This window comes from Hipposideros armiger, unplaced genomic scaffold (assembly GCF_001890085.2).
Source record: "Hipposideros armiger isolate ML-2016 unplaced genomic scaffold, ASM189008v1 scaffold_27, whole genome shotgun sequence".
Lineage (NCBI taxonomy): Eukaryota > Metazoa > Chordata > Mammalia > Chiroptera > Hipposideridae > Hipposideros > Hipposideros armiger.
Genome location: NW_017731377.1, coordinates 5,577,201 through 5,601,230, shown reverse-complemented (window position 1 = coordinate 5,601,230; position 24,030 = coordinate 5,577,201). Strand labels below are relative to the sequence as shown.

At 39.5% G+C, this 24,030-nt stretch overlaps 1 protein-coding gene across 4 annotated transcripts in view; it reads left to right on the top strand.

Annotated features, from left to right (window-relative positions):
- The window catches only part of GALNTL6 (polypeptide N-acetylgalactosaminyltransferase like 6), a 1,038,752-nt gene extending 1,016,115 nt beyond the window's left edge, over positions 1-22,637 (top strand). For 3 of the 4 annotated variants that reach the window (XM_019636100.1, XM_019636101.1, XM_019636102.1), the window contains exons 12-13: positions 5,551-5,700; positions 21,065-22,213. In XM_019636100.1, the coding sequence (XP_019491645.1) occupies positions 5,551-5,700; positions 21,065-21,232 (318 nt within the window). In that variant the 3' untranslated portion in view covers positions 21,233-22,213. Of the gene's footprint in view, positions 1-5,550; positions 5,701-21,064 lie in introns of all 4 variants that reach the window. The other variant, XM_019636099.1, reaches the window with a different exon arrangement.
- The last annotated feature ends 1,393 nt before the right edge of the window (positions 22,638-24,030 follow it).

The following is a 24,030-nucleotide window of genomic DNA, read 5'->3' as shown; positions in this document are numbered from 1 at the left end:
CCCCCCCGCCCCCAGCAGCCAGGCAAAACTGCAAAAATCTATGACATGTAATTCAAGAAATAGTCAGCAGAGGGCAGCACTAGACAAGCAGACAACTACGTAAGAGGAACTAAAGAGACCAGTTAATAAATCTCCTTAAAGATTTCCAGTCTCCAGAGGCTCTGAGAACAAAGCTACAGAAGATTAAACAGGCTGATGGGAGGTGAAAAACGAATCATATTTGAAATATGTATCACCATATATTGACTTGGAGGTTAAAACATTGCAAGCTGCTTTGTTTTCTGGTAATTAACTGTAAGCTTTGTTCAATATATTACTCAATGATTTAAAAGAACTGGCACTCATTCATCCACATTTAGATTAAAATCCCTGAATGAGGAAAGAAGTACATCAGGACAGGAAAATTATAGGTATTCTTTTTTATTCAAAAGCATTCAAAGAACACAAAAGGGGCACTTATTAGAGTTGAAATGATCCTTTTTTAAAAAATAAACCACAAATGAATAAACACAATAGTTGCATGAGAAATAAATGACAGTCCATGGAAGCACCTTTATAAGAAAACACCTTTTGTTGCAGAGCACCAGTGATGACTAATTTAGCTTCTATGAAGGAAGCAAGTGTGTGATTCATCTTTTTCCAGAGCCATCTATTTAGCTGTGTGATGTCACTGCAGCATTGTGTGCCGGCTTTCAGTTTCCTTTCGGGACCAAGAAAGAAAACTAAAATTAGACAGTAGGTCTGGAAAGACTACTCCCTGCCCGCCATTATGAGTCCCCGGGAGAGAAGCGGAGAAGGGAGGAGGGGCCCTCTGTGGCTGTTTGGCCAGGCAGCAGGCTCTGGTCTCATTCTGGGGAGGAAGCAGGCAAATGCTCCCTTTCTGAGACCTGAAGAAGAGATGTGCAAAGAGACAGAAACAGGTCACCGTGTGTAGTGAAAGGACAGATTTTAGGACACACAGTCTCACCCTCAGAATACAGTACAGTGAAGGGTGCAAACGGCAAGAAGGAAAGTGCTCCATCTCAGACTTCTGCCAACCACATAACAATGAAATAAAATATCAAGGGCCGGCTGAGTGGCTCCGTTTGTTAAAAGCTCGCTCAAGAGTGGGAGCTCTGAGCAACAGGGTCGCCGGTTCGATTCCCACATGGGCCCGAGCTGAGCTGCCACTGAGCTGCCACTGAGCTGCCAACAGGTGGCAGGATGGCCCAGCTAAAAAATTAAAAATTTAAAAAATAAAAAATCAATTAAAAAGTGAAATAAAATATCACTACCCACAGAGAGAAAAGTATTTTCCATTTCAAATCAAGGTAGCAAGATTAAGTAAGAAGTCCATCTGCAGTACCAAGTCCAGTGAGCTTATTCATACAATTCAGTACAGACACAGGTGACATGACACACACCACGATAATATTAAAGCAAAGAAGTATGAGTTACCATATGTACCATTCTGAATCTGTTTAAACGTATAACATAAAGGAAGAAAGTGGGGAAGTTAACATCAGTTTACTCTAAAATTGAGTGACTTGAGGTTGAAAAAAATCAAGAGTTATCATTCAGGAAACCTGAGTGAAATCTAAATGCTTCTGTCAGTAGGGAACAGCCTAGGGGTAGGAGACAAACGATGCATGTCATAATAACATCGCCCAGTGCAAACAGTGGCAATGCTTTCATAATGTCTGCTTGCTTCTGCTTTGACAAGATTTCACACACAACAGTGTGCCTAATGAAAGAAACACTCAATGCCTGATTGGTTTGACATGGCCATTAGGCTAAGATAAATGGCAACAGACAGCATTTCAAAAACATAAGCGAGAAAAATTTTAGCTAATGGTAGATGCAGAAGGATAAAAAATGATATAATTCGAAGATGCATCATGTGGAATGCAGGAAAGTAATGACCAGGTGATGACAATAATAATAATAACAACAACAACAAATAAAACACTGTGGACTACAGGCTAACAGTCTACAAATCTAAGAATGAGTGTTGCACTATAATAACAAACCTAGAAGCAAGAAATAAAAGTCACCTAAGGATACCCTGAGATATAATTGTGACAGTACATGAATAAATCTGTCCAAGATAAAATGTGCATACGTTTGCTATAACACAGGTGTTCTTTTAGACCTAACAGATCCATTTGTTAAAAAGTAAGTCAAGTAAAACATAAGGAAGTACTAAGTAAGAAAAACTGTCTCTAAAGCCATTTAGCCTCTGCAGGCCTAATTTCCCCCAACTGTATAACAAGAGACTGTGCTAGGTAACAATTCCAGTCTCTTTCGGCTCTGGCCTTCTAAGAGGACAGCAGGTCCTCAAATAACATTGTTTTATTGTAACATTGATGAGATGCTGTAGAAAATTCACTCTTGTTTATATCAATTAGCCTATGATAAAACTGCTTTCATTATATGTCGTTTTACTTAAAGTCACAGAACCTGTCACTGGCGCTAAGTGAGAACTTACTCCATAAAGAACCAAAAAGAGAGACAGAGACAGAGACAGAAACACATAAACTAGCAAAGACCACTGGTTTCTGAATTGGTTGGACTGCTTATAGAACCAAGGAAATTCGATATTTAAATAAAATAAAGATTTAATCAACGCCAATGGCAGGCTTATAGGGCAGGAAATTTGTTTTCCCAATAATAGGTAACTGAGCCTAGAATCACAGAAGTTGAAAGTTCTACAAATAATAATTATGGTTGATATAGTTGTAATTAGGAAAAACTTCACAAATTGATTTGAGGGACTGAAAAGATTAATTCATTCATTTTGACAGTTATCCCAATACACTTTCTGTTAATATAATGGGGGCAAGTGTGCATTTACTTGGTAGAAATTTTATTGGACATTTATTCTGAACTGTTCTGCATGCTGAAAACACAAAGATAGATTTTATATATATATCTGATTCCTGCCATTAAAGATCTCACTGTCTAGTGAGAGATATAGAAATGTAAATGGACGATCATGATGAAATAAAGTAAGGGATGGGGAGAAGTAAGGGGTTCAAAGAAGAAGGCTGCCTGGGTGAGTGGACAGCTGAACTGAATCTTAAAGAAAGAGGCGCACTCACTGGGTTGGCTGGTGAGTGCTGACCTTCCACCTAGAGGGACACTCATGAACAAAGTCACAGAAGGGAAAAGCCTGATTAGTGCAAGGGACTGCAAATGTCTTATTGTTGCTGGAACATCAGCTCAAGGGAAGACATGCAGCTGGAAAAAAAAAATGGCAAAGGCAAGATTGTGGAGGGTTCTTTATATGCTAAAGAGTTTGAACTTTATTCTCTAAGGGTTACATGAAAATATTGGGGGATTTTAGGTCAACAGGTAACATGATTAAGTAGGTCTTCAAACAGATTTCTCTGGAGACTGAGGAGGGACAGGTAGGAAGGAATTTTAAAAGGAAGGTTGGAAAGAAACTAATTAGGAGGTCATTTTAGTCGTCCAGACAAGAAATGTTGAGAGCAATGGCAGTAGAGATAGAAAAGAAGGGAGGACTTCCAGCAATATTTAAAAGACAAAAATGGCAAGACTTGGTAATTGATTAGATGAAGAGGGTGAGGGAGACAAAAGAGTTAAAGACACATCTACATTGACAAGTTGTATGACCTGAACATTGACTAAAACAAAATACAGGAGTAGAAACAGGCTTAGAAGGGAAGAACATCCATTGAATTTAGGATATGTTGAATTTGAGATGTCCATGGGACATGCAGTTGGGAAATCCTACATAGAGTTGGATATAACAAGGATGATGAGTTATCAACATATTGTCAAGAGTTGAACTAAGCATCTTCAAGACCAACCAGAGAAGTTGCAAGGACAGAGGGACCAAGGGAGAACCCTGAGTATCACCTCTGTTGAAGAGATGGATAAAAGAGGGACATGGGCAAGATAGAGTTATAGGATAACAGGAGCATGGTATTTCAGTGAGTTCTGAGTCGAAGGGAGCGATCAAAATCAGAAATGCTGAATAAACATTTTACTTTGAGAAGTTACTCCCTGCCCCGGATTTGAATGAATCTAAAAATGTCTCAGTCCAATCATACTGGGGGGGAGACGGGGGAGCTAGAAAAAGAGATTACGCAATTCTTCATGACTAACCTAACCTAAAATCCTTTGTCCTTCTATTTAAAGCATTCTCTTTTGTCTTCTGCGGAAACAAAATATAGTCACTGGCCATTACTCAATCAACTTTCGTATGTTTGATTTAGATCATTTATTTCTTATTTTTTTAGATCACTTACCCCACTTCTTTCAAGTTTTCTGCAGTTTCCCCACCATTTAACTGTTTTCTTTTTTAGCCATCCCTAGAATTTTACTATGTCCTCTACATTTTCTTTCCTGGGTAGTTCTTAAAAATTGAACTATACTGTGGGCCTGGTCAGTAGAGGAGCGAAGGGTATCATCTATATGCAGCTCAGCATTGTGTTTGCTTTTATATCAACAGGGGCTCCTTGACACCTCTTTATTTTGCAATTCAGTTTGACTTCACACAGACAGACCTTCCTTAAATCCTATAGTAAGAATTATATAACCTTACTGAAATTTTGGAATTGGAAGACATCGTAGGGCTCATCTAGCTTATTTTCCTGCTTAAGGATTTTTCCTACTGCACCCCTCCAATGGTTGTCCAGGTCAAACTCAAGAAAATACCCTTCCCCTACAGGAAAGTGTGTGTGTGTGTGTGTGTGTGTGTGTGTGTGTGTGTGTGTGTTTAATTTAATACATTATACAATCAATTTAGTGCATCATATGTAGCATTTTTTAAATAATAGAATAGGATGGATAGGATAGGATAGACTAAGATAGGGAAAGTTTGAATGGAATACTGGAGTCTATTAAATGCAGTAAGGATAAATATCAGTTCATAAAACTTGTTTCAGTTTGGAGAGAGGAAGTCTGTGTGTGTACAGTGTGTGTGTGTGTGTGTGTGTGTGTGTGTGTGTGTGTGTGTGTGAACTGTATCTCATACTATGAGTTACAGTCCAAAACCTTTTACATTGCCCTGCAGAATTACTCTCACCAACCCCAGGAAATTAATTCTCTTGTTCTTTACTTCATCAAGCTTGGCTTTCATTTAAATCAAATTTTTCAAGGTGCTAATTTCAATCCAACTGAACTCGACTCCTGGTCTTTTTTCAGTGAATCTGCTTGCTTAGGCTAACTGTGTAGCATTTGATCCAGTAACGTTTTATCTAAATGAGAATGGAAAGAGCTTATTAAAGAGTTTCTTCTTCCTCCTCCTTCCCCTCCCACTTTCCCTTTTTCCTCCCTCCTGCTCTTCATACCACCCTCTGTTATTTTGTACCTAACTGGAAATGCGTTTGCATTTTTGGCACCCTGGGCCAAACGTGCAGCTGTCACTGCTACAAGCACTTTATGATACAAGCTTTTTGCAGCACCTCTATTATGCTGACACATGGCTCTTTCTTATAAATCACAAAACAGATCTAAGTTGTTCAAAGGCATAACTCCCTCTAGCTCTTGAATCTCTCCAAGTTAAAACTCACCGCAGCTTTTCTGCTATTGTCACCTTGTTAGCTCTTTACTTTTGGATGGAGAGAAGATATTCGACCTGGTGAGCCGCTGCACACCCGAAAATTCTGCTTCGATGCAATCTCTCACAACAGCCCCGTCACTCTCTACGACTGCCATGGCATGAAGGGCAACCAGCTGTGGGGATACAGGAAGGTAAGAGTCAGCTCACTGCAGGTGTTCTCAAACTGCTGGGCTCAAAGTTTTCTAACTCAAAGTTTTCTTTCAAAGCACACGGTTTGATGTAAATTGTTATCTGGACATGTGTATACACATTTGTCTCACACACTGGGAGACCACCAGCAAAGATGAGGGGAATGATAGAGTGAATAGGAAGCAGCATGCTTTGGGGTTTGTTTGTTACATGTATACTCGTCACAACCAGCGTACTGAAAAATGGCTTTGAACCAGAACACAAACACGACAGGGAAGGGAAGAGTTGTAACCCAGACAACTCCCAAATGGAGGGACCACCAACCCAATAAACACGTGAACACATGTATACTTTTTTAAGAAACCCGATTCTCACAGAGAGGGAGGGAGGGAGAGAGAGAGAGAGAACACACATCTATTCATTTATTATATATCTCAGGCTCATTTGCTTGTGAGCTATCTGGGTTAAGACAAGTACATTTACACAAACATTTATACATTCCCAGAGATGTAATTGTTGCAACACTTATACAGAAAGTGACCCATTTGTAATCTGGCCAAAACCCTGCCCAAGTATAGCAAAGGAGAACTTATTTTGGGGAAGTTAAAAGTTTTAAGAATAATCAAGTTAACATTTAAAGATATTGGGTTGTCGGAAAAGGCATGATGCATTTGTGCAATGAAAAACGTAGAAAAAATACGTCATGACTTTTCCTACAACCCAATAGGAAAACACTAGTTCAAAAACAAATATAAAACCACATTTTATTGGCTTGATAAAGAGCAATTAAATTTTATTTTGAAATATTTTTATTAGGTTGTCTTTTGTTAACTTTTTAGGATACTATACAAAAAATTTTTTTTGGAGTTCTTTGGTCTTTAATTGGCTGCCAATTAGCAAGTACTTCATAGGCTTTATGCTGCCCGTCAAGTTTGTAGAACTGCTAGGGGTCTTCCCAGCCAATGAGAAGATACCCTCTGTTTGCCTTTTTATACTCTGGCGTAATTCAGCTTTACCCCAGACTGTGAGGAAAATGTCATACCCGCCATTTTACCCATGAGCTTTGGCTATCCTGTGGCTGAGGTAAAGTCAGTGTCCCCTGAAATTACAGAAAGTTAAAGAGAAGAATCTAGAGAGAATCAATATGGAGGGACCACCGTTCTGATACTCGTAGAGGTGGGCACCTAAAGTTATACTCACAACATTATACCCCCCACAACATCCGGCAGACTGTGGTTATATGTCCCGAAAAAAAATGTGAAATGTCAGTCGTTCTATCCTTCTACAAAACAATGTAAAATCAAAACAGCTGGGAAGAAGATGGCACCAGATATAATACAGAGGAAGGGGGGGTCACTGTGATAGGAAAACCTCACTTTTCCTTATGAAATAGGTCGATTAATCTCGTCAAACCCTTTTTCTACTCAGTACAACCCAGTCTGTGTGTGGTGCAAAAAGGAAGTTTTTTGTTTCGTTTTTTATAGTTATAGGCTGACCTTTAAGGAGTTCCTTTCTGGGCACATCAATGAAATACCTGCTTCTCCATTTGCCTACTGTGCTGGTGGTCCCTAATGAACAGACCATTTCTCATTACTGTACATTTATAGCGTGAGAGACGGAACACTCAATATGGTGCAATTAAGCCCAGAAAACGCAGTTGTTTTCATTAGTGAGCCTACAAAAGCTTACAGATGGATATGACCAACTAATACATGTGCACACAGGGCTCCTGGGGAGAAAAGAAAAATGGCTGTGGTGATTTCAAGAGGTAACTTACAGCTTTAACACTTTAAACCTTTCCAGGATCCCCAGAGACCAGTGAAAGGGAACCATGAGATGCAATCTGCTGTGGTTCTTTTCTCAGATGTTGTTGTAGCTGTTGGCCCTGCATTGCTTAGCAAAAGGTTACATTCACTGTGTATTTATATAACAAGCAAGGTATTTATATATAATCAGGAACATGCCAAAAGCTCAAAAGGGAGTTTCTGAAATGTCTCATCTTAGTCGATGACTCAGGCTTATTCAAACATACCTGTTTTGGAAAATTCCTCCCTCGTCTCTTTCAAGGGCTATCCCCAAGGCATTAAGAGAGAGAGCACAAAGGAGAGAAGTCTCTCTGGGGTGCTCCCTTGTCTGTTTAGATGCTCTACTTGGCTCTGGGGGCTTCCAGGAAGTTTAGCAATATTCTGAGTCAGCCTTGGAGACCCCCCTTTATTAGCATATTCATGAATCAACAGGATCCTGAAGACCCTACTAATTGGCCAAAGGACCTCAGTGGGTCATCTCCTAAGCTCCTAAGGTAATCATCATCACCTCCAACTGTTAAGGAGGCATTTGGCTTTATACACATCCCCTCAAACCTCACAACCTAGGCACTATCAGGCATAATTCACAGAAGGAACTGATACTAGCAGATTTGTGGGAGAGCCAACATTCAAGCTCAGATGCATCTGGCTTTAAAGTCTCTACTCTTTCTTCTGCCATGCTCTTAAGAAGTCAGATCAATATTGGGAGAGTTCCCAATGCCTGTTGGATTCAGCACCACAGATAGCAGCCAATCGCCCTCTGACTTCGTGGAGACTTCTTGGAGATGAAAGGTGGCCAGCAGCTACCTTGCTTAAAAGGGTGGAGGTTGTTATTCGGCCCTACTTCCTGACCTGTCCGCGGCCGCCAGCTCTCAGTTTTTGTTGTTCTTCATTCTGGAGGTTTTTTTCTAGATTTCTTGAGTTATCATGGACATACAAAATCATATGCGTTTAAGGTGTATAACAATGATTTGATATATGTATCTGTTGCAAAGTGATTGCCACAATAAGTTTAGTTAACACATCCATCACCTCACATAGTTACAGTTTTATTGTGTGATAAGCACTTTCAAGATTTACTCTCTTAGCAATTTTCAAGTATACTGTACAGCGCCGTTAGCTATAACCACTGGGCTGTATGTTACATCCCCAGAACTTATTCATCTTATAACCGGAGGTTTGTACCTTCTGACCATCTTCATCATTTCCCCCACCCAACCTCCACCCCCCAGCTTTCAGTTATTTTTAGATATGGGTCTTTGACACTACAACAAAAGTTGGGATCCCTATGCTATGGTCTTGTAACTAGGTTCAGTTGCACAACTGTGCCCCACCATAGCAGGTACCCAGGATAAGGCATCCCATTCTTGGTTTTCTTTTACCACCAGGGGGACCCCTCTTACAAGAACAAAGAATTGTTGAAGCAACCTGGGTGAAAATATTTAAATCACCAACCAACATCCAACACAAGAAACTGCCTTCCCTCTTCTTCAACCCCTACATCTAATTGGTCATTAAGACTTGTCAGTCCCCTCCACTGGCCAATAACCTCAAAACTCCATCTACTCCTTACCATTTCTATAGCCCCTGCCTTAGTTGCAGCCTTTCCCATCTTACACCTGATTACAATAACTACCTAAAAGGTCGCCCTGCCTCCTGTCCTTTTCCCCTCTAACCCCTCTTCCATCCTGAAGTCAGAGGGAGTTTCTGCAAAACCTGATCATTGCATTCTTGTGTTTTACAACTTTACATGGTTTGCCATTGCATAAAAGTAAAATGCTTCCGCCTCCCAATTTTTATCCTGACCCTTCACAATCTGGTTGACATAATGGTTGCTTGTCAGGCCTAACACATCCTGATCCATCCTAAATCTGTAATGTGATCTCGAATAAGTTATTTTGCATCTATGATTTTCAACTTCCTTATCAACATACTAGGAGGATAATTGAGATTAACCATGTAAAATTTCTAGCAGTTTCTGACCACATAATCAAATTTACATCCGCATGGATGACAAATGCACTCTTTATATTCATAATAGCGGTGAGCTAAATCCTGATACACCACATCACTATAGCAATCTATCCTAAGTAATATGTACTATTTTTTTTTTTTTAGCTGAGCCATCCTGCCACCTGTTGGCAGCTCAGCTCGGGCCAGGAATCGAGCCAGCGACCCTGTTGCTCAGAGCTCGCACTCTTTTTTTTTTTTTTTTAAGATTTTTATTGGGGAACTAGGGGAAGGGGAACACACAAGTTGCTGTCCTTTTGTTCTTCAGTCTAGTTGTGGAGGACGTTGCTTCACTGGTCCAAGTTGGCACCATCATTGCACTCTTCACGGGCGAGGCAGATCAGTCCCCGGCTTCTGGACAGCCGCTCACTGCGGCTGCTGGCCGCTCACGCTGGCTGCTGGCTACACACGGTAGCCCATGGCAATCCACTGCCACAGGGGCTGCAGCCTCGCCGTCGCTGGCGACTCACGGCAGCCCAGCTCCAGGTTGAGCTGTTGTTCAGCATCTTAGCTGTAGAGGGCAGTGTCACTGGCCCTCAAATGTGGGATCCGAACCGGGGCCCTCTGGCGTCCCAAGCAAGCTCTTAACCAACACGCCACTCAGTCGGCCCAGTAATATGTACTCTTGCTATGCCCTTCATACATACAAATTCAGAGCTATCGCTCATGTTCTTTTCTTTGAAATAAGCATTTTATTGGATTTCCCCAGATGTATACCCTGAAATGAGAATTTGAGGACAATTGGTTTATTTGGGAGGTGGCCCCCCAAAAAATTCTCAGTAGGAAGTAAGTGGGGAAGTCAAATAGGTAAAGAATGGGAGTCAGTAAAGGGTACATTATCTAGGAACGAGAGCTCAAGCCTACTGACAATCTCTGGAAAGTGTATAAAACACACATCAGAAAGCAAGGGAGTTGGGATATTTCTACACCACTCCAGTTGGTCTCTGGTTAGGATTACTCCTGAGAGTAGAAGAGTGTATTCTCTGACACCCATGGGCTGCTGCTCTTACAGACAGAACTATTCTTGAAACCAGAGAAAGCCCTTAGGATCACAGATACACTGGCCAACTGCGGGAAGTTGGGCCAGCATGCGCTGAAATGGTGGGCTTGAAGAGGTATGGGCCAGGTACAGATATTACCTATGAGAGTCTAGTTGTTCCACAATCCTTGTCAATGCTTGGCATTGTGGGTTTCTTTTTGTTTTCTTCTTTTCACTCTGTGGTTTTCGAGTGATAGTACACATTTGTTAGCTGTTTTAGATGTCACCTTTGTGAAGGAACTGTTAAGTCTTTTGATCATCTTTAGCATGGATTATCTGACTTTTTCTTAGTTTTGGGGGAGGTGTTTAAATATAGATAGATAGAAAGATAGATAGATGATAGATAGATAGATAGATAGATAGATAGATAGATAGATAGATAGATGATAGATAGATAGATGTGCTTTGTTGGATATGTATATTGTAAATATCTTATTCAAGTCAATGTCTTGCTTTTTCTCTCTTGTAGCATAGCTTGATGAAGAGCTATTCTTTATGATTTGTGTTTTGTGTGTCCTTCTTAGGAAGCCTTGGCCCACACCAAAGTCATGAAGATAGAATTCTAAGTCATCTTTGGAAGCTTTATTGTTTAATCTTCTACATTTTTGGTATATAATTTCATGAAATATTTTTATGTGTACAATGTAAGAGAGGATTGATTCTTTTTCATATTTATATCCAATTGATCACCATTAATTTAAAAGGACCCTTTTCCCTACTTGCACAGAAGTCATAGTGAAGGGGCCTTGTATCCATGGGTCTATTTATGAATCCTCAAGTTTTTACCATCTGACTGAATAGTCTTAGCCATACAGAAGGTAAACTATAGAAATAAATTAACTTAATCTAATAAGAGATATCCAAAAACCCACAACAGCCATCACTCTTAGTGGTGAAATGTTAAAGCTTTCCTTCAGAGATGGGGTAAAATACGATGTCCGCTATCATCACTTTCATTCATCATTATACAAAATAGCCTATCAAGAACAACCAGGTAAGATAAAGAAACTAAAATTTATAAGAGTTGGAAAGGAAGAACTAAAACACTGTATTTACAAATGACATAGTGGGTATATAAAAAATCCAGAAGATTATACATCTAAACTATTAAAATTAATAAGTATGTTTAGCATAGTCCTGGATACAAGATAAACATAAGAAAATCAATTGTCTATATACTAGCAACAAACAATAGAAAATTAAATTTAAAAATGATTCCATTTGACCACCATGAAAAGCATCAAATAGCTAGGAATACATTTCATAATAGATGTGCGAGACCTTTACACATAAAACTATAAAACAGCACTAAAGAGGAATTTTAAAAAATACAGAGGAATCTATCATGTTCAAGGATAATAAGACTCACTGTGAAGATATCAGGTCTCACACGGGTGGATACACTTAATATAAAACCAATCCAATTCCAGCAGGTTTATTTGTGGAAACTGATAAACTGCTTCTGAAATTTATATGGAAATGAAAAAGCCTAGAAGAGCCAAGAAAATGTTAAAGAAGAAAAAGAACAAATATCAAACACTATAAAAGCACCAGGTACCAAGACATGTAAAAGCGTGTTTCTTGAAGCAATGTACTATTGGCATAAGGACAGACTGACTGAGGCTCTCAAGAAGGGGACACCTGGGTATTGGTATTTTTTGAAAACTCCAAAGATATTCTAATGGAGAATCATTTTCCTAGCTCTAATTTTTACCTACTTTCTTTACCCTACTTCTCCCTCCTGCTTTAGTTGGAGGTTGCCTCTCTGCTTATATTCCTCTACCATTTTGTTTCCTTCTGTCTCCCCTTATAGGTGTTAACTACATGAGGGCAGGAACTTTTTTTTTAATTTCTATATGGTCTATCTAATATCAAATATGCAAAAGTTCCTAAATGAGCACTTTTTAAATGGCTTAAAGAACCACTGGATTCAATAATTGATATGATCACCTCCTTCATGAACCCCAAGCTGTGCTGAATAAGACTTAACACATCTGTTTGTCTCAGAATCATGTATACAGCCTTCCCAAAGACCAAAAGTGAAAAGTTTACATTACTTTTCTTAGTAAATCTCTGGGTTGTTCTTATAGTCTAACTTCCATAAGAAAGGGCTTAAAAATAATATCAAATAGGAAATACAAATAAGAAGGTACCTTTCAGGCTAAGTTGATAACAGTGCCACAGTCACATTAACTCAAACGGTGAGTGGGTAGCATTCTTGGCATGTGCCTTGCAATGGGCTATTTATTGTAATTTTTGATAGATGCCAGGACTTTGGCCTTTGTGCTCATAAAATCCTGCTGGTCCACAAAGACGCCAGATGGAAAGCCACAAGGTTGTTATTTTTAAATCATTCTGGTTAGCTATTGATTTAGGACCAAAAATGGGGAAAGTGTATACAAAGACTTTAATTAAAAGGCATGTAATTCAGCTTTGGTTCTGATATATGAAGCCCCACAACAGAATCCTGGACTTGTGGTCATACAGAGGCAGTCACTCTGTCCCAGGTCAGCCCACTCATTGCTGGACAGTCCCAAGTATTAGGAAGCTCTTCTCTGACCTTTGATACCACATAGATTACATTTAATCCATTTTGCTCAAGATAGAGCCCAAATATTTGAACAACGTTTGCCTGATCTTTTCTCTTTACTTCTAATTAAATGGCCCAATTTCCTGCTATTGCTCTCATATGACTTAATTTGGATCTACCTCAATCTACTGGACACTCTTATCATATTCCAGGTAGTCTTAGAGAGGGATACAATGCCCAAAACAGAAAAAATATTCTAGGTGTGTTTTAGCCAAAAGGAAGTAGAATGAGTTTCTAGTACCCTTTTGTTATGAGAAATATATTTCTGTTTATTTAGCTTGAGTTGATTGATTTTCTATCTTAACTTGACATACATGGCTTCCTAATGAGATTTCAGTATTCAAAAAAAAAAACCAGTCTTTTTCTCCTGTTTTGCTACACAGATGCATCTCTGCAGTCTTATACCTCTATAGTTCATCTTTCATACATATGAGCTATCCATTTGTTTCTATTCAATTTTATCTCACTCGATTTGCCCCAGCCTGGATTTTGACTCATGGATCCAACTTATGAGCAGCTGAACTAGTTTTGTTCCATCCATCAATTGGAACAGCAGACATCATGCCCTCATCTACGTTGTTGATCCCAGTGCACAAGACCAAAAACTGAGCCCTCTGTAATATAATAGAGATGACGTGCATCCATTAATAAGCATCATTTAGATGAAGTTACTCAACCAGATACAAATCCACCTAATAGCAATATCTTCTAACCCACATTTCTCCAGCTTGCCCATAAGAAAACAAAGATGGACTTTTCAAACGTCTTGCTGAAATCTATGCATCGTATCCCTATTTGTGATAGTAGACTTAAGTCATTGTACCCTAACAAGTTACGATTTTCAATTCAAATTGATGATTCAACCACCTTGTCAAAGAAGAGGGAGTCTAACTCCCAGGAGGGGAATGCATTCATCCTAGCAATGAAGCTTCCTTTACAATGAATAGATTCTCTTCCTCTTCTGCTTTTCATCTGTATGTCTAACCCAGCTGAAGTCACTTCATTGTCACAAGCTTTTAACTTTTACCATCTCTGGATAATTCAGTCATATTGCTAATGGCTACCATTTTACCTAACAATATTAATTGCCATTCTCTGGTCACTCAGAAGAAAGGCTTTTACTATCTCAGGCTCTCACATAAGAATAAAGGCTTCCTGAATTGAATGCCTGCCAAGATCTAGACTGGAAAACAGAAAAGAATCTTGGTAATTAGAACTATAAAAACTTAAATTAGTATTTGCTAATGAGAACAGTTTCTCCTGACTGGAGCAGGATTACTAGTTGGCTCAGGCAAGGAGAGGAATAAAGCAACTCAGAGGTCAAGAACCCTGGCTCTGAGTCCTGAGGGACCTGAGATTTGAGTTCTGACTCCACTGTGCATCTTAGCTCTGGGATCTTAGAAAACTTTCTTACTATGTGCTTCTGTTTCCTCACTTAAAAACAGGGATAATAAAAGTACCTGCTTTAGATAATTATTGCAATGATTAAGTAAAATTTAAATGCACCTAGGACATGGCTTCAGTTAGTGTTAGCTATTACTATTCCATGTGCTCAGCAAACTACCTTCTGATTTGATTTTAGCTCTCCAAGTAAGTTTACATATAGGAAAAGATGGGCTAATTGGTTATATTTCTATGCTGTATGTTATGTTACTATACTATTTTAGCTATAGCTAAATATCAGAATGTAAATTCCATGACAGCAGGGGTTTTTCTCAGTTTTCTTTCATGCAGTACCTGAAACACTGCTTGGCACATGGTAGGTGCTTAATCACTATTGGTTGGATTGAACCTAGCTTCCCATTTCTCCACATTTACTATCTCTTCAGATTGCGTGTGTGGTTTAGGTAGATAAAATGCACAAATCTGGGTAGAATATTTAGCACTGCCAGACACCGATACATATTTGATAAATAGCAGCTGTTATTATGTTCACATCACTCCTGAAAGGTTTACTAAGGGGAGATAAAAAGCTATGTACTGATGGAAATAAGCTATGCAACCTATGGTTTTTCTTTACTTATGAAACTTTCAGTTTAGTGGAGAAGCACACCAAAATAATTAAATAAATAAAGTGTACAGGACAACATGAGAACAAAAAACACTGCGCTTTACCCAGATCAGAGAGGTAGGCAAGGCTTCTCCGACAAACTACCTTTTCAGTGGAGACCTAAATGATGAGAAAAAGATCAGCTTGTGAAAAGGCCCTGAGGTAGGTAAGATCTTGGTTTTCTTGGAAGAATAGAGAGAATCCAGTTGAAAAGTATGAGTGTGAGGGAAAATGGTGAACTATAAGGCCAGACCTCTGGCCAGTGGGGTGAGGGGGGCAAGACTACACAAAAGCTTGGTGGTCTGGCTGAGAGTTAAGCTAAAAAACTGGGAAATCTTTGAAGGGTTTAAAAAGCAGGGATCTAACAAACCAGAGTACATGTTTTAAATGATTCCGGCTGCTCTGAGGAGAATTGAGGATACAGTCATGCACATCACTTCCCTGTAGCCCAGAAAAGCCAGTGAGAGGAGGCGGTGAAGGTTTGCCATAGCTGGCACTGCCTCAGCACACACACCGAGGGACGCTGTCAGGGCATTAAGAAGCATTATTTCTGATTGGCCAAATTAGCCACTGATGCAAGAAGACCAATTTTCTCCTCCTGAGGGGAATTCTGCCTGTCAAAGAAAAAAATGGAAAAGGATAGATGGTAAGTCAGCTTTGTCCCTGTTACGCCTATCAAGGGGTTATTTGCATTCTCCCAGATGCCAACAGTAAAAAATAGGCAGAAAAAAACCTACCTAATTTGTCTTCCTCCCAGAACTCAAACGGCATTCATATATCAACCTTGTTCTTCACCACACTAAGCTGTGGGAAAGCAGATATTTTTATCCTTTATCTCATCTCACTCTCCTCCTCTCCACCCCATTCATTGTGCGGATGGAAAACCTAAATCACTAAACTAAGTGACCATCACAGATTATTGTCAGTTAAAACTAGGATTAGAAACTAGTCTCAGAATTCCAAAACATTTCTGTCCTATCCGTGTTAGACACAAAAGGCCTTGGCCATGAAGGAGTTCCCACTCACAAAAGCATTCTCTTTCAATGTGTATTACACAGAAATAAATAGTCCATAGGAGGCCGTAACTCAATTCTCCCCACTTTACATAGAGGCGATATCCTGAGGTCCAGTCTATATCCGGCTGCTTACTGGGCCTCTAAACCTGGATGTTTCATCAATGTCTCCAACTCATCATATCTCAAACAGAAATCTTTATCACCTCTACCCCCAATCCTGTTCCTTTTTCTGCATTTCTTATCTCAACCCTGCTTTTCCTCCAGTCCTCCATTTTCTCTCTTCTACCTTAGCCTCCACATCCCACTAATCAGAATACCCTGTATATTTACTTCTCAAATGTCTCTCAGGTCACTTCTTGGATCACTCCCAGCTCATCCCCCATTGCTTTTGCCTCAGCTTAAATCTGGATGATGGCAATAGCGTCCTGTTCTCTTGGCTATCGTCCCATGCCTTCCCTCCCCCACTCCATCATCCTCTCTGCACTAGCATGATCCATGCAAAATATAACTCCTGTGGCTCCACGGTCTTAAATTGTCCAATGACCAATTTTTTGTTGACTAAATTAAATGTATAAATGTACATGTTATTTTCCATCTCTCTTTTCACATGTTCTTCTATATCTGAAATCCCTCATTCATCTTACCCCACCATCTACAATCTCAATGACACTTTTTTACTTCAAACATTTCTTGTTTACCTATTTGTCTCCCCCACTGCTTGGGTCAGAGGTTGCATCTCGTGCTATCTTTCTATGCCTCTCTCCTAATACATACCAGAAAATAAAAAACACTTAATAAATGTTTGTTGAACTCAACTGACCTAAGTAATGTTGTGTTTTAGGCAGAGGGGCTAAACTCTTATACAAAGACTTTTATATAAACTCTTATACCAAATTACACAGAAGAGCTCATTCCAGAGCCATCAATGACCTTTCTTCCATAAACCCTGTTGTTTAACGCAGAAGGTACTGGTGTATCACATTGAATAACCGGTTGATGCAGGTGCTAATTTTTGCAAATTCTATTTTGCCAGGATTTCAGAAAATGCAATTTGGTCTTGAATAGCTAATCTCAGACCAGATGGTTAGTGCATTCTGATTTTTAGAATTGGGGGTGTTCCCTAACTAAAAATAAATGATGAGAAAAAGGGATCGGAATCACTATTACTTAGGTACTTACTATATGCAGGACACTGTGCCAGAGATTTTACATATATTAACTCTTATCCTCACAACACACTTGTGAGGCAGATATTGTGTCTATATTTTACAGCTGAGGAAGCTAAGATTCACAGAATTAAATAACTGTCCTAGGTCACACACAAGTAAGGGGTATGGCTGGAATTTTATCCAAATTCCCTGTGGCACAGAATCCCAGCCATTTACCCAGCACTAGATTGTCTCCCCTCCCTCTGGGAGTTTTAGGCTTAGAATCATCTTCCTCTACATTATGAACTCACCCACCTATTTTATATCTGTGCACCTGCGGTGTTTGGTTCTTTTATTACCCTGAACACAGTGTGGAATGTTTTCTACAACGTCCTCATTCTTTCAAAATTGGGACCCTACCAAACTATGAAATCTAATAAAATGTAATGCTGGTCTGCGAATGCCACGAAGTGTAACACAGATGCCAATCAAATTGCAGGAATGCTTGGAAGAGGTCCCTTTCAATGAGCTACCTGAAAAGTCCCACCTACGCTTTTCACACCATGGACTGATTGGCCAGCACTGAACATTTCACTTGACCTGATTTGATTATGAAGGGCTGTTCCCACAAACCTGAATCTGAACTTTTTCATTTCCTGCTCAAGGATTTCTCATTTCTTAGGCAAAAACAAAAACAGAAAAAAGCAAGGGGGGAAGCAGTCCAAGAAGATGGGAGGAGTACAGGAGATGCAGTTTGTTGCGATTACATTTTGAACAGCCAGAGCATATGTTATGCCTTCCCTCAGGACTGAACAAAGAACAGTCCAGTTATAATGCACCCTTTGAGGAGTATTGTTATGGAACAGCAGACTTGCCAAAGCACAAAGAAGCCTAATTACAGTGAAAAAACAGTCTTCACTTCTGTTACAGTCACCTCTTGTCATGACCAAGGAGATGAAGGATAGATGAGGAAAGAGCTGTCATAGAACAAGAGACCATATTCACAAATGATTACTCGAGCCACTGACTTAATTCCAGCCAGGAAAAGCATCAGTAAAGACATTTAGTAATCCAAAACTTAGCTGAATAGAAACATAAGGATGGCAATTATGTAGTCCCCCCCCCCAAGGTCAAAAGTGGAAAATGCATGCTCTGGGAAAGGCTGAAGATGCTTCCAGAAGCTTCATCTCTAGGACCTACTGTATGCTCCAAAGACATGGGTGAACAGAGCTCAATCTAAAATCAGAGAACAACCCATCTGTTGGTCCATTGCATATGCTGATAATTTCTAGTTTGATTTCCTGTCATTTGTCTGTTTTACGTGAACTTTGGAATAAAATGTGCATTCAATTTTGTGGGTGGGAGAGGCCTTAGAGAGTGATTTTATCCACCTCCTCACTTTACTGATGCAACTTCTCAGACACAGATTTGGGGAATTCAACTTTTCAACTTTTATGAGAACGTGAAGTCCAATAACAGAAAACATTCTGGATTTGTCAGAGTTGTGCTGAGTTTGCATATCCTGCCCGGTTGTCCCCATGAGCACACCTGTATTTGTTGGAGCATGAGTTCTATTTGAGATTTAGAAAACTATGATCCCCTTATGGCTCAGAAAATAAGGTTCAGAAAAAAAAATGTTCAGAAAATCTGGCTTGGCTTTTGCATCCACACTGAGGTATGCAAGCTCGTGAAGGGAAGAGAATAGAAACATGTTCTACGCATTTCCTTGGTTTATATTTTTTTTTGGGGGGGGTTAGCTTTCATGGGAATATGTGCTTTGAGGGATAAACTGTGAACCTATGGAGGTCCCCACCTGAGCTACTGATAAAGGTAACAACAGGAAGAAATGCAGATAGTTAAGGGGAGAAAGAAATATATGTACCTGGAACAGAGTGAATTAGGATTTAGCAGGTCAGGTTGAATTTTCATGAATATTACAGCTTAAAAATGCTGTTTGAAAAACATCTACATACATTAGACCCATGCAGCTAACCTGGTAGAAGTTGCGGGTAGGAGGCTGAGAGTGAGCGATGCTGAGAAAGATTAGAGCAAAGGGGCGAGGGATACTGCTGCCCAAGGAGCCACGGTGGCTGTGGAAAGAGGTCTGTGACAGCAAGAGTGGAGCCCCAGGGAGAGGGATGTGGGGTGAGCTGCAGAGCACCCTCCTCCCTGCAGAAATGTGCTCCCTCCACCTAGAGTGGGAGAGAGCTCCTCAGAGCTTCTGCTAGGGTCAAACAGCAGTCAAGCTCTCTGAAGCTGGGGGTGAAGAAAACTGGGAAGGAGGCCTCAGGAACCCTCTTTGTGTAAGGAAAGTAAAATCCACAATAAACTCAGGAAATGTTAAAGAAAACAGAAAAGTGAGCCTTTGTATTAGGCATAGCTCTTTGTTTACACTGAAAATAGAAACGTGAAAACTAAATTGCAGGCAGCTGCCTTTCTCCTTTTTCTTCCTTCCTTCACCGAGTGCCGAACTGTGCAAACATCCGGGTCCTGGAAGGACATTAAATATTGGTTGGTGGAGTCCTAGCATCCAGGAGCAATCCAGAAATGTTTACACAGGGTGACTGAGAAACTTTTACATTCTAAAAGCATTGTAAGTCTAACAGTCCCCAGTTAAAGAAAATAATCAGAACTTCTGAACATTTCCTAAGGTAAATAATGAAACATTATTTGATCCTAAAATGTAAGCAGTGAGTTGGGGAAGTGTTTCCATGTTATTAGCACTTATTTTTTTTAGCATAGACATTGTAAGAGACGAAGTTTTATTGCTTGTTAAGAAAGAATGTTTTCTCTTAGCATTAACTTCCTTTTCCATGTTTGCGCAATAAAAAGGGGTGTGTGTTAATAAAGCCTATTGAGATAGTGGGCTTCCTCGCCACTTACACTTTGTGCCCTGGTAGTGCCTTTCATTCACAGCGCTGTTATCTTGTTATCATGTACTTAGCGACTTTAAAAAAAAAAAAAAAAAGGAACACTGCCTCCTCCATTTTACAGATAGCAATGAGAACTGCACCACAGGAAGACCTGTAATAAATAAAGGGGCTGAAAAAAGACTAAAGTTCAAGTGCTAACAAATTTATGTGAGTTTGTACATTGAGTTATTGCCTGTGTGTCACTTATTCCCTGCCCCATATTCATCTTCAGATTAGGGCAACTGAGCACCTAGCTTGTTTGGTTCCTGTTTTTTTTGTTATTTCCCTGTCCCATTAGAGGCTCGGCACAAGGGTAGGAAAAACTACGATTCTTCTGGTTGTGTGTGTGTGTGTGTGTGTGTGTGTGTGTGTGTGTGTATTGTTGTTTATAGAGAAAATTACTGTTTTTGTGTACATGCCTCTCCCAAATAGCTAGATTATTAACTGCTTGACAAGCAACCTCACATGTTTATTATCTTCAAAACTCAAGCATATAGCAAAATGCCTACCACAGAGTAGGAAATGAATGGACTGCTTTAAAAAAAAAATCAATGAATGAATGAATTCTTTATTCCTGATTGAACCTGCTCAGAGGCCCTACATAGTTCCCATGAATCCCAGGAAAGTGTGTTCCATGTGCAACTCAACCTGCCATTGTTTGATTTTGGACATGGTCTATTTTTCATACAGTGGGTTAGACTGAAGTGTAAGCAGGGATATTTTAATTCCTCTGTATATTTTGGGTTCTAACCATTCACCGTATATTATGTCAGTCGTTTCTTTCTGATCTCTCCAGGACAGAACATTATTCCATCCTGTGAGCAACAGCTGCATGGACTGCAACCCTGCAGAGAAGAAGATTTTCATGGCCAGATGTGACCCTCTATCTGAGACTCAGCAGTGGATTTTTGAGCATATTAATATGACTGTTTTAGAAAAATTTAACCACCATGCCAGTTCCTAGAATCAAAGAGGAAGAAAGAAAGCGTGATTACCTACAGATTATACAAACTCAACTTTCGCCAGCACCTGGGTCAAAGGAGTCAGGAATAACATTTCCTCAATCCAGGAAGCTGGATTTAAAGATCTGTAAATGCCACGTCAAAGTAGGTTGTCTTGAAGAACTTCCTGCATATGAAGATCTTGGCTGAGAACCTCACCAGCTGCTTCTGAGAACTTGAGACTTGCAGTTCCCTTGCTGGCCAAGGGCAGAGACGACTTTAGGGACTTTTCAAAACAACTGCTGAGTTAATAAATCCTAGCATTTCTCAGGTCAAATCCTGCAGTAGTGAGTAGCTATGAATGGATCCTATCATTTGGGAGGGAGGGGGGGATGGAAATAGAGCGCATGACTGCTCTGACAACCTGAGGATATCGCAGGCATAGAACTAGCCACACGAAAGGGGTGAGCTGTACTCTTCAGTGCCATTCTCTGACCAAGAATGGGTGACGCAGGTTTAACCCTTAAAAGTGCTGCAGATGATTTTAGAGTGCTCATTACCATTCTGTTTTCTTGTTTTGTTTTTAAACAAGGGTGTGCTATCTAATGTGAGACTTCAATTAACCATGAAATGGACTTTCAGTGTTTCTATTCTTGCATCTGCCATTTTCCTTTCAGAGCAGAAGTAACTTATTGTTCCTAAAAGTTCATGCTCCATCAATCAGTTGAAGTTCTAATTCAGTGCCCTTGTATGAATCCAGTTTAAGAACAAAATACTATGCTACTAATTTACTCCAAAGAGAAAGATTTCACAGAAGCAGCAAAACCATGTAAGGTTTAGGGGAGGGATTTCCCTAGGAAATCTATTTTTACTTTTCTATTATTTTTAGAATTTTCAAAGTCTGATGTTTGTCCAGTCATAATTTTTATTAAGGAAGAGAATGGAGTGAGGTTGATGCAATTTGTTTAAGGAGATTCTTAAACCCAAATAAATCTACACTCCAAGTGATGTGTGAAAATGTCTTGGTTCACTTCAATTCTCTTTGATCAATCCTCGGGACATAGAAGTGGTTTTATTTGGTTGGTTTTGGATTTTTTTTGTTTTATATTGTTGATATTAATGATGTTTTTGTTTTACTTGGAAGCACACAGAAGGAATTACCATTAGTAAAGTGCTTTTGACATCATTTTCTGTAAATGGGACAATATTTCAGGGACAAAAAAAAGGAATGATTAAAACACTAAATGGAACATTTAATCCTTAAAAGAATTTTTTACTTTTCAATAATAATGGGAATAAGAGAGAAATATACAAGAGGGGTCTCTAGAGGAAAGAATCATGCTTACTATACATTTCTCAAATTCTTTCAAGTAGAAAGTTTTTTATTTTGCTTTTATTGTTTTAATTTGGCTTTCTTGTTAATAAAAAATATGTATATGTCTTCCTGAATATAGAAACACTAAATTTTAGAACTGGAAAGACTTTTAGAATTCAGTACCTGTGTTTTTACAGGTGAATAACAAAAGTTCAGAGAGAGTAGTCCTAATTTCTGCCCGGGTCTTCTGACCCTAGTCCAGCATTTTCTCTCCTGCTCTGTGGTGCTCCAAGGTGGTTCTGGTTATTACTCTGATTTAACCTGAAATTTTTAGTCACTAGATGAGAATACTGGGGATGCCTACAAGGCTAGCATTCGCGTTCAGAAGCTTTAATATATGAAACCTCTTCTTGTTCTCTCTTCAAAATCTAATCAAAATGCCCAGTTAAACTGCCCTGCTAATAGTTGGGGAAGAGCTACTTTGTTAGCTTTACTGGTTTTTCAAGCATTCTTTTGAAACACTATTCTTTTTAAACTGACAGTCAGATTTTTTTGTGTGTAGGTCAAGCAATTTTGAAGCTTTCAAGATGCATAGTGGAGAAAATCAATAGTGAGAAATTAACCTGGGTGTGGAACAATTTCAGAGTGAGTGAAGCTCTATCTCAAGTGTCCAGAGAGAGCAATCTGGTTTTAGAGTTAGACGAGCCTTTAAAAATTCACTATTTGTCATTAAACAGTTGACTACTATTTACACATTCACCAAAGAGCCAACCTTGGGCTCTGCACCCTGGAAAGCCAGGATTTGCTGTGTTTCAGGATGCTCTAATCCTGGGCAGCTAGCCATAGCATGTTTGGCAGTGTCCTCTGAGAACACCTGAATACAGCGTCATTTTAGAGTAACACCCAGGATCAACAAAGATTGGTTTCCTGACTTCAGAGGGGCTTGTCTCTTGGATCTAACCTCACCTTTGAGTAAAAGGATGTACTATAAAAAATTAAAATCAAACAAAAAACTTCAGAGAAGCTTGAGACAAACATCAAAGCCAATGGAAATTTTAAACTGCCAAGCAATTGCTAAATGTGTGCAAAGAGGCACTGTCTAAAGACAATAAAATGGGCTGGCTGAGTGGCTCAGTTGGTTAAGAGCTCACTCAAGTGTTTGAGCTCTGAGCAACACTGGTTCGATTCCCAGCCCAAGCTGAGCTGCCACTGAGCAGCCAACAGGTGGCAGGATGGCTCAGCTAAAAAAAAAAAAAAAAGACAATAAAATGAAGCCTAGAAAATCTATCCCTAAGCGGAAGGGCAAGCACTGCCAATAAGCACATTTCAGGAGGCAAACCCCATACCACAAAAGGCTGGGACCCTACTGACTGGAAATAGCATTACTGCCATTTTGAAAAAAAAAAAAAGAAATTACGTATGTTGGTATATTTATTTGGCAAATAAAACTAAATGGTTTTCAGAAAGATTCTCTTTTCTGGAAAGAACATGATTTAGAAATTGAAC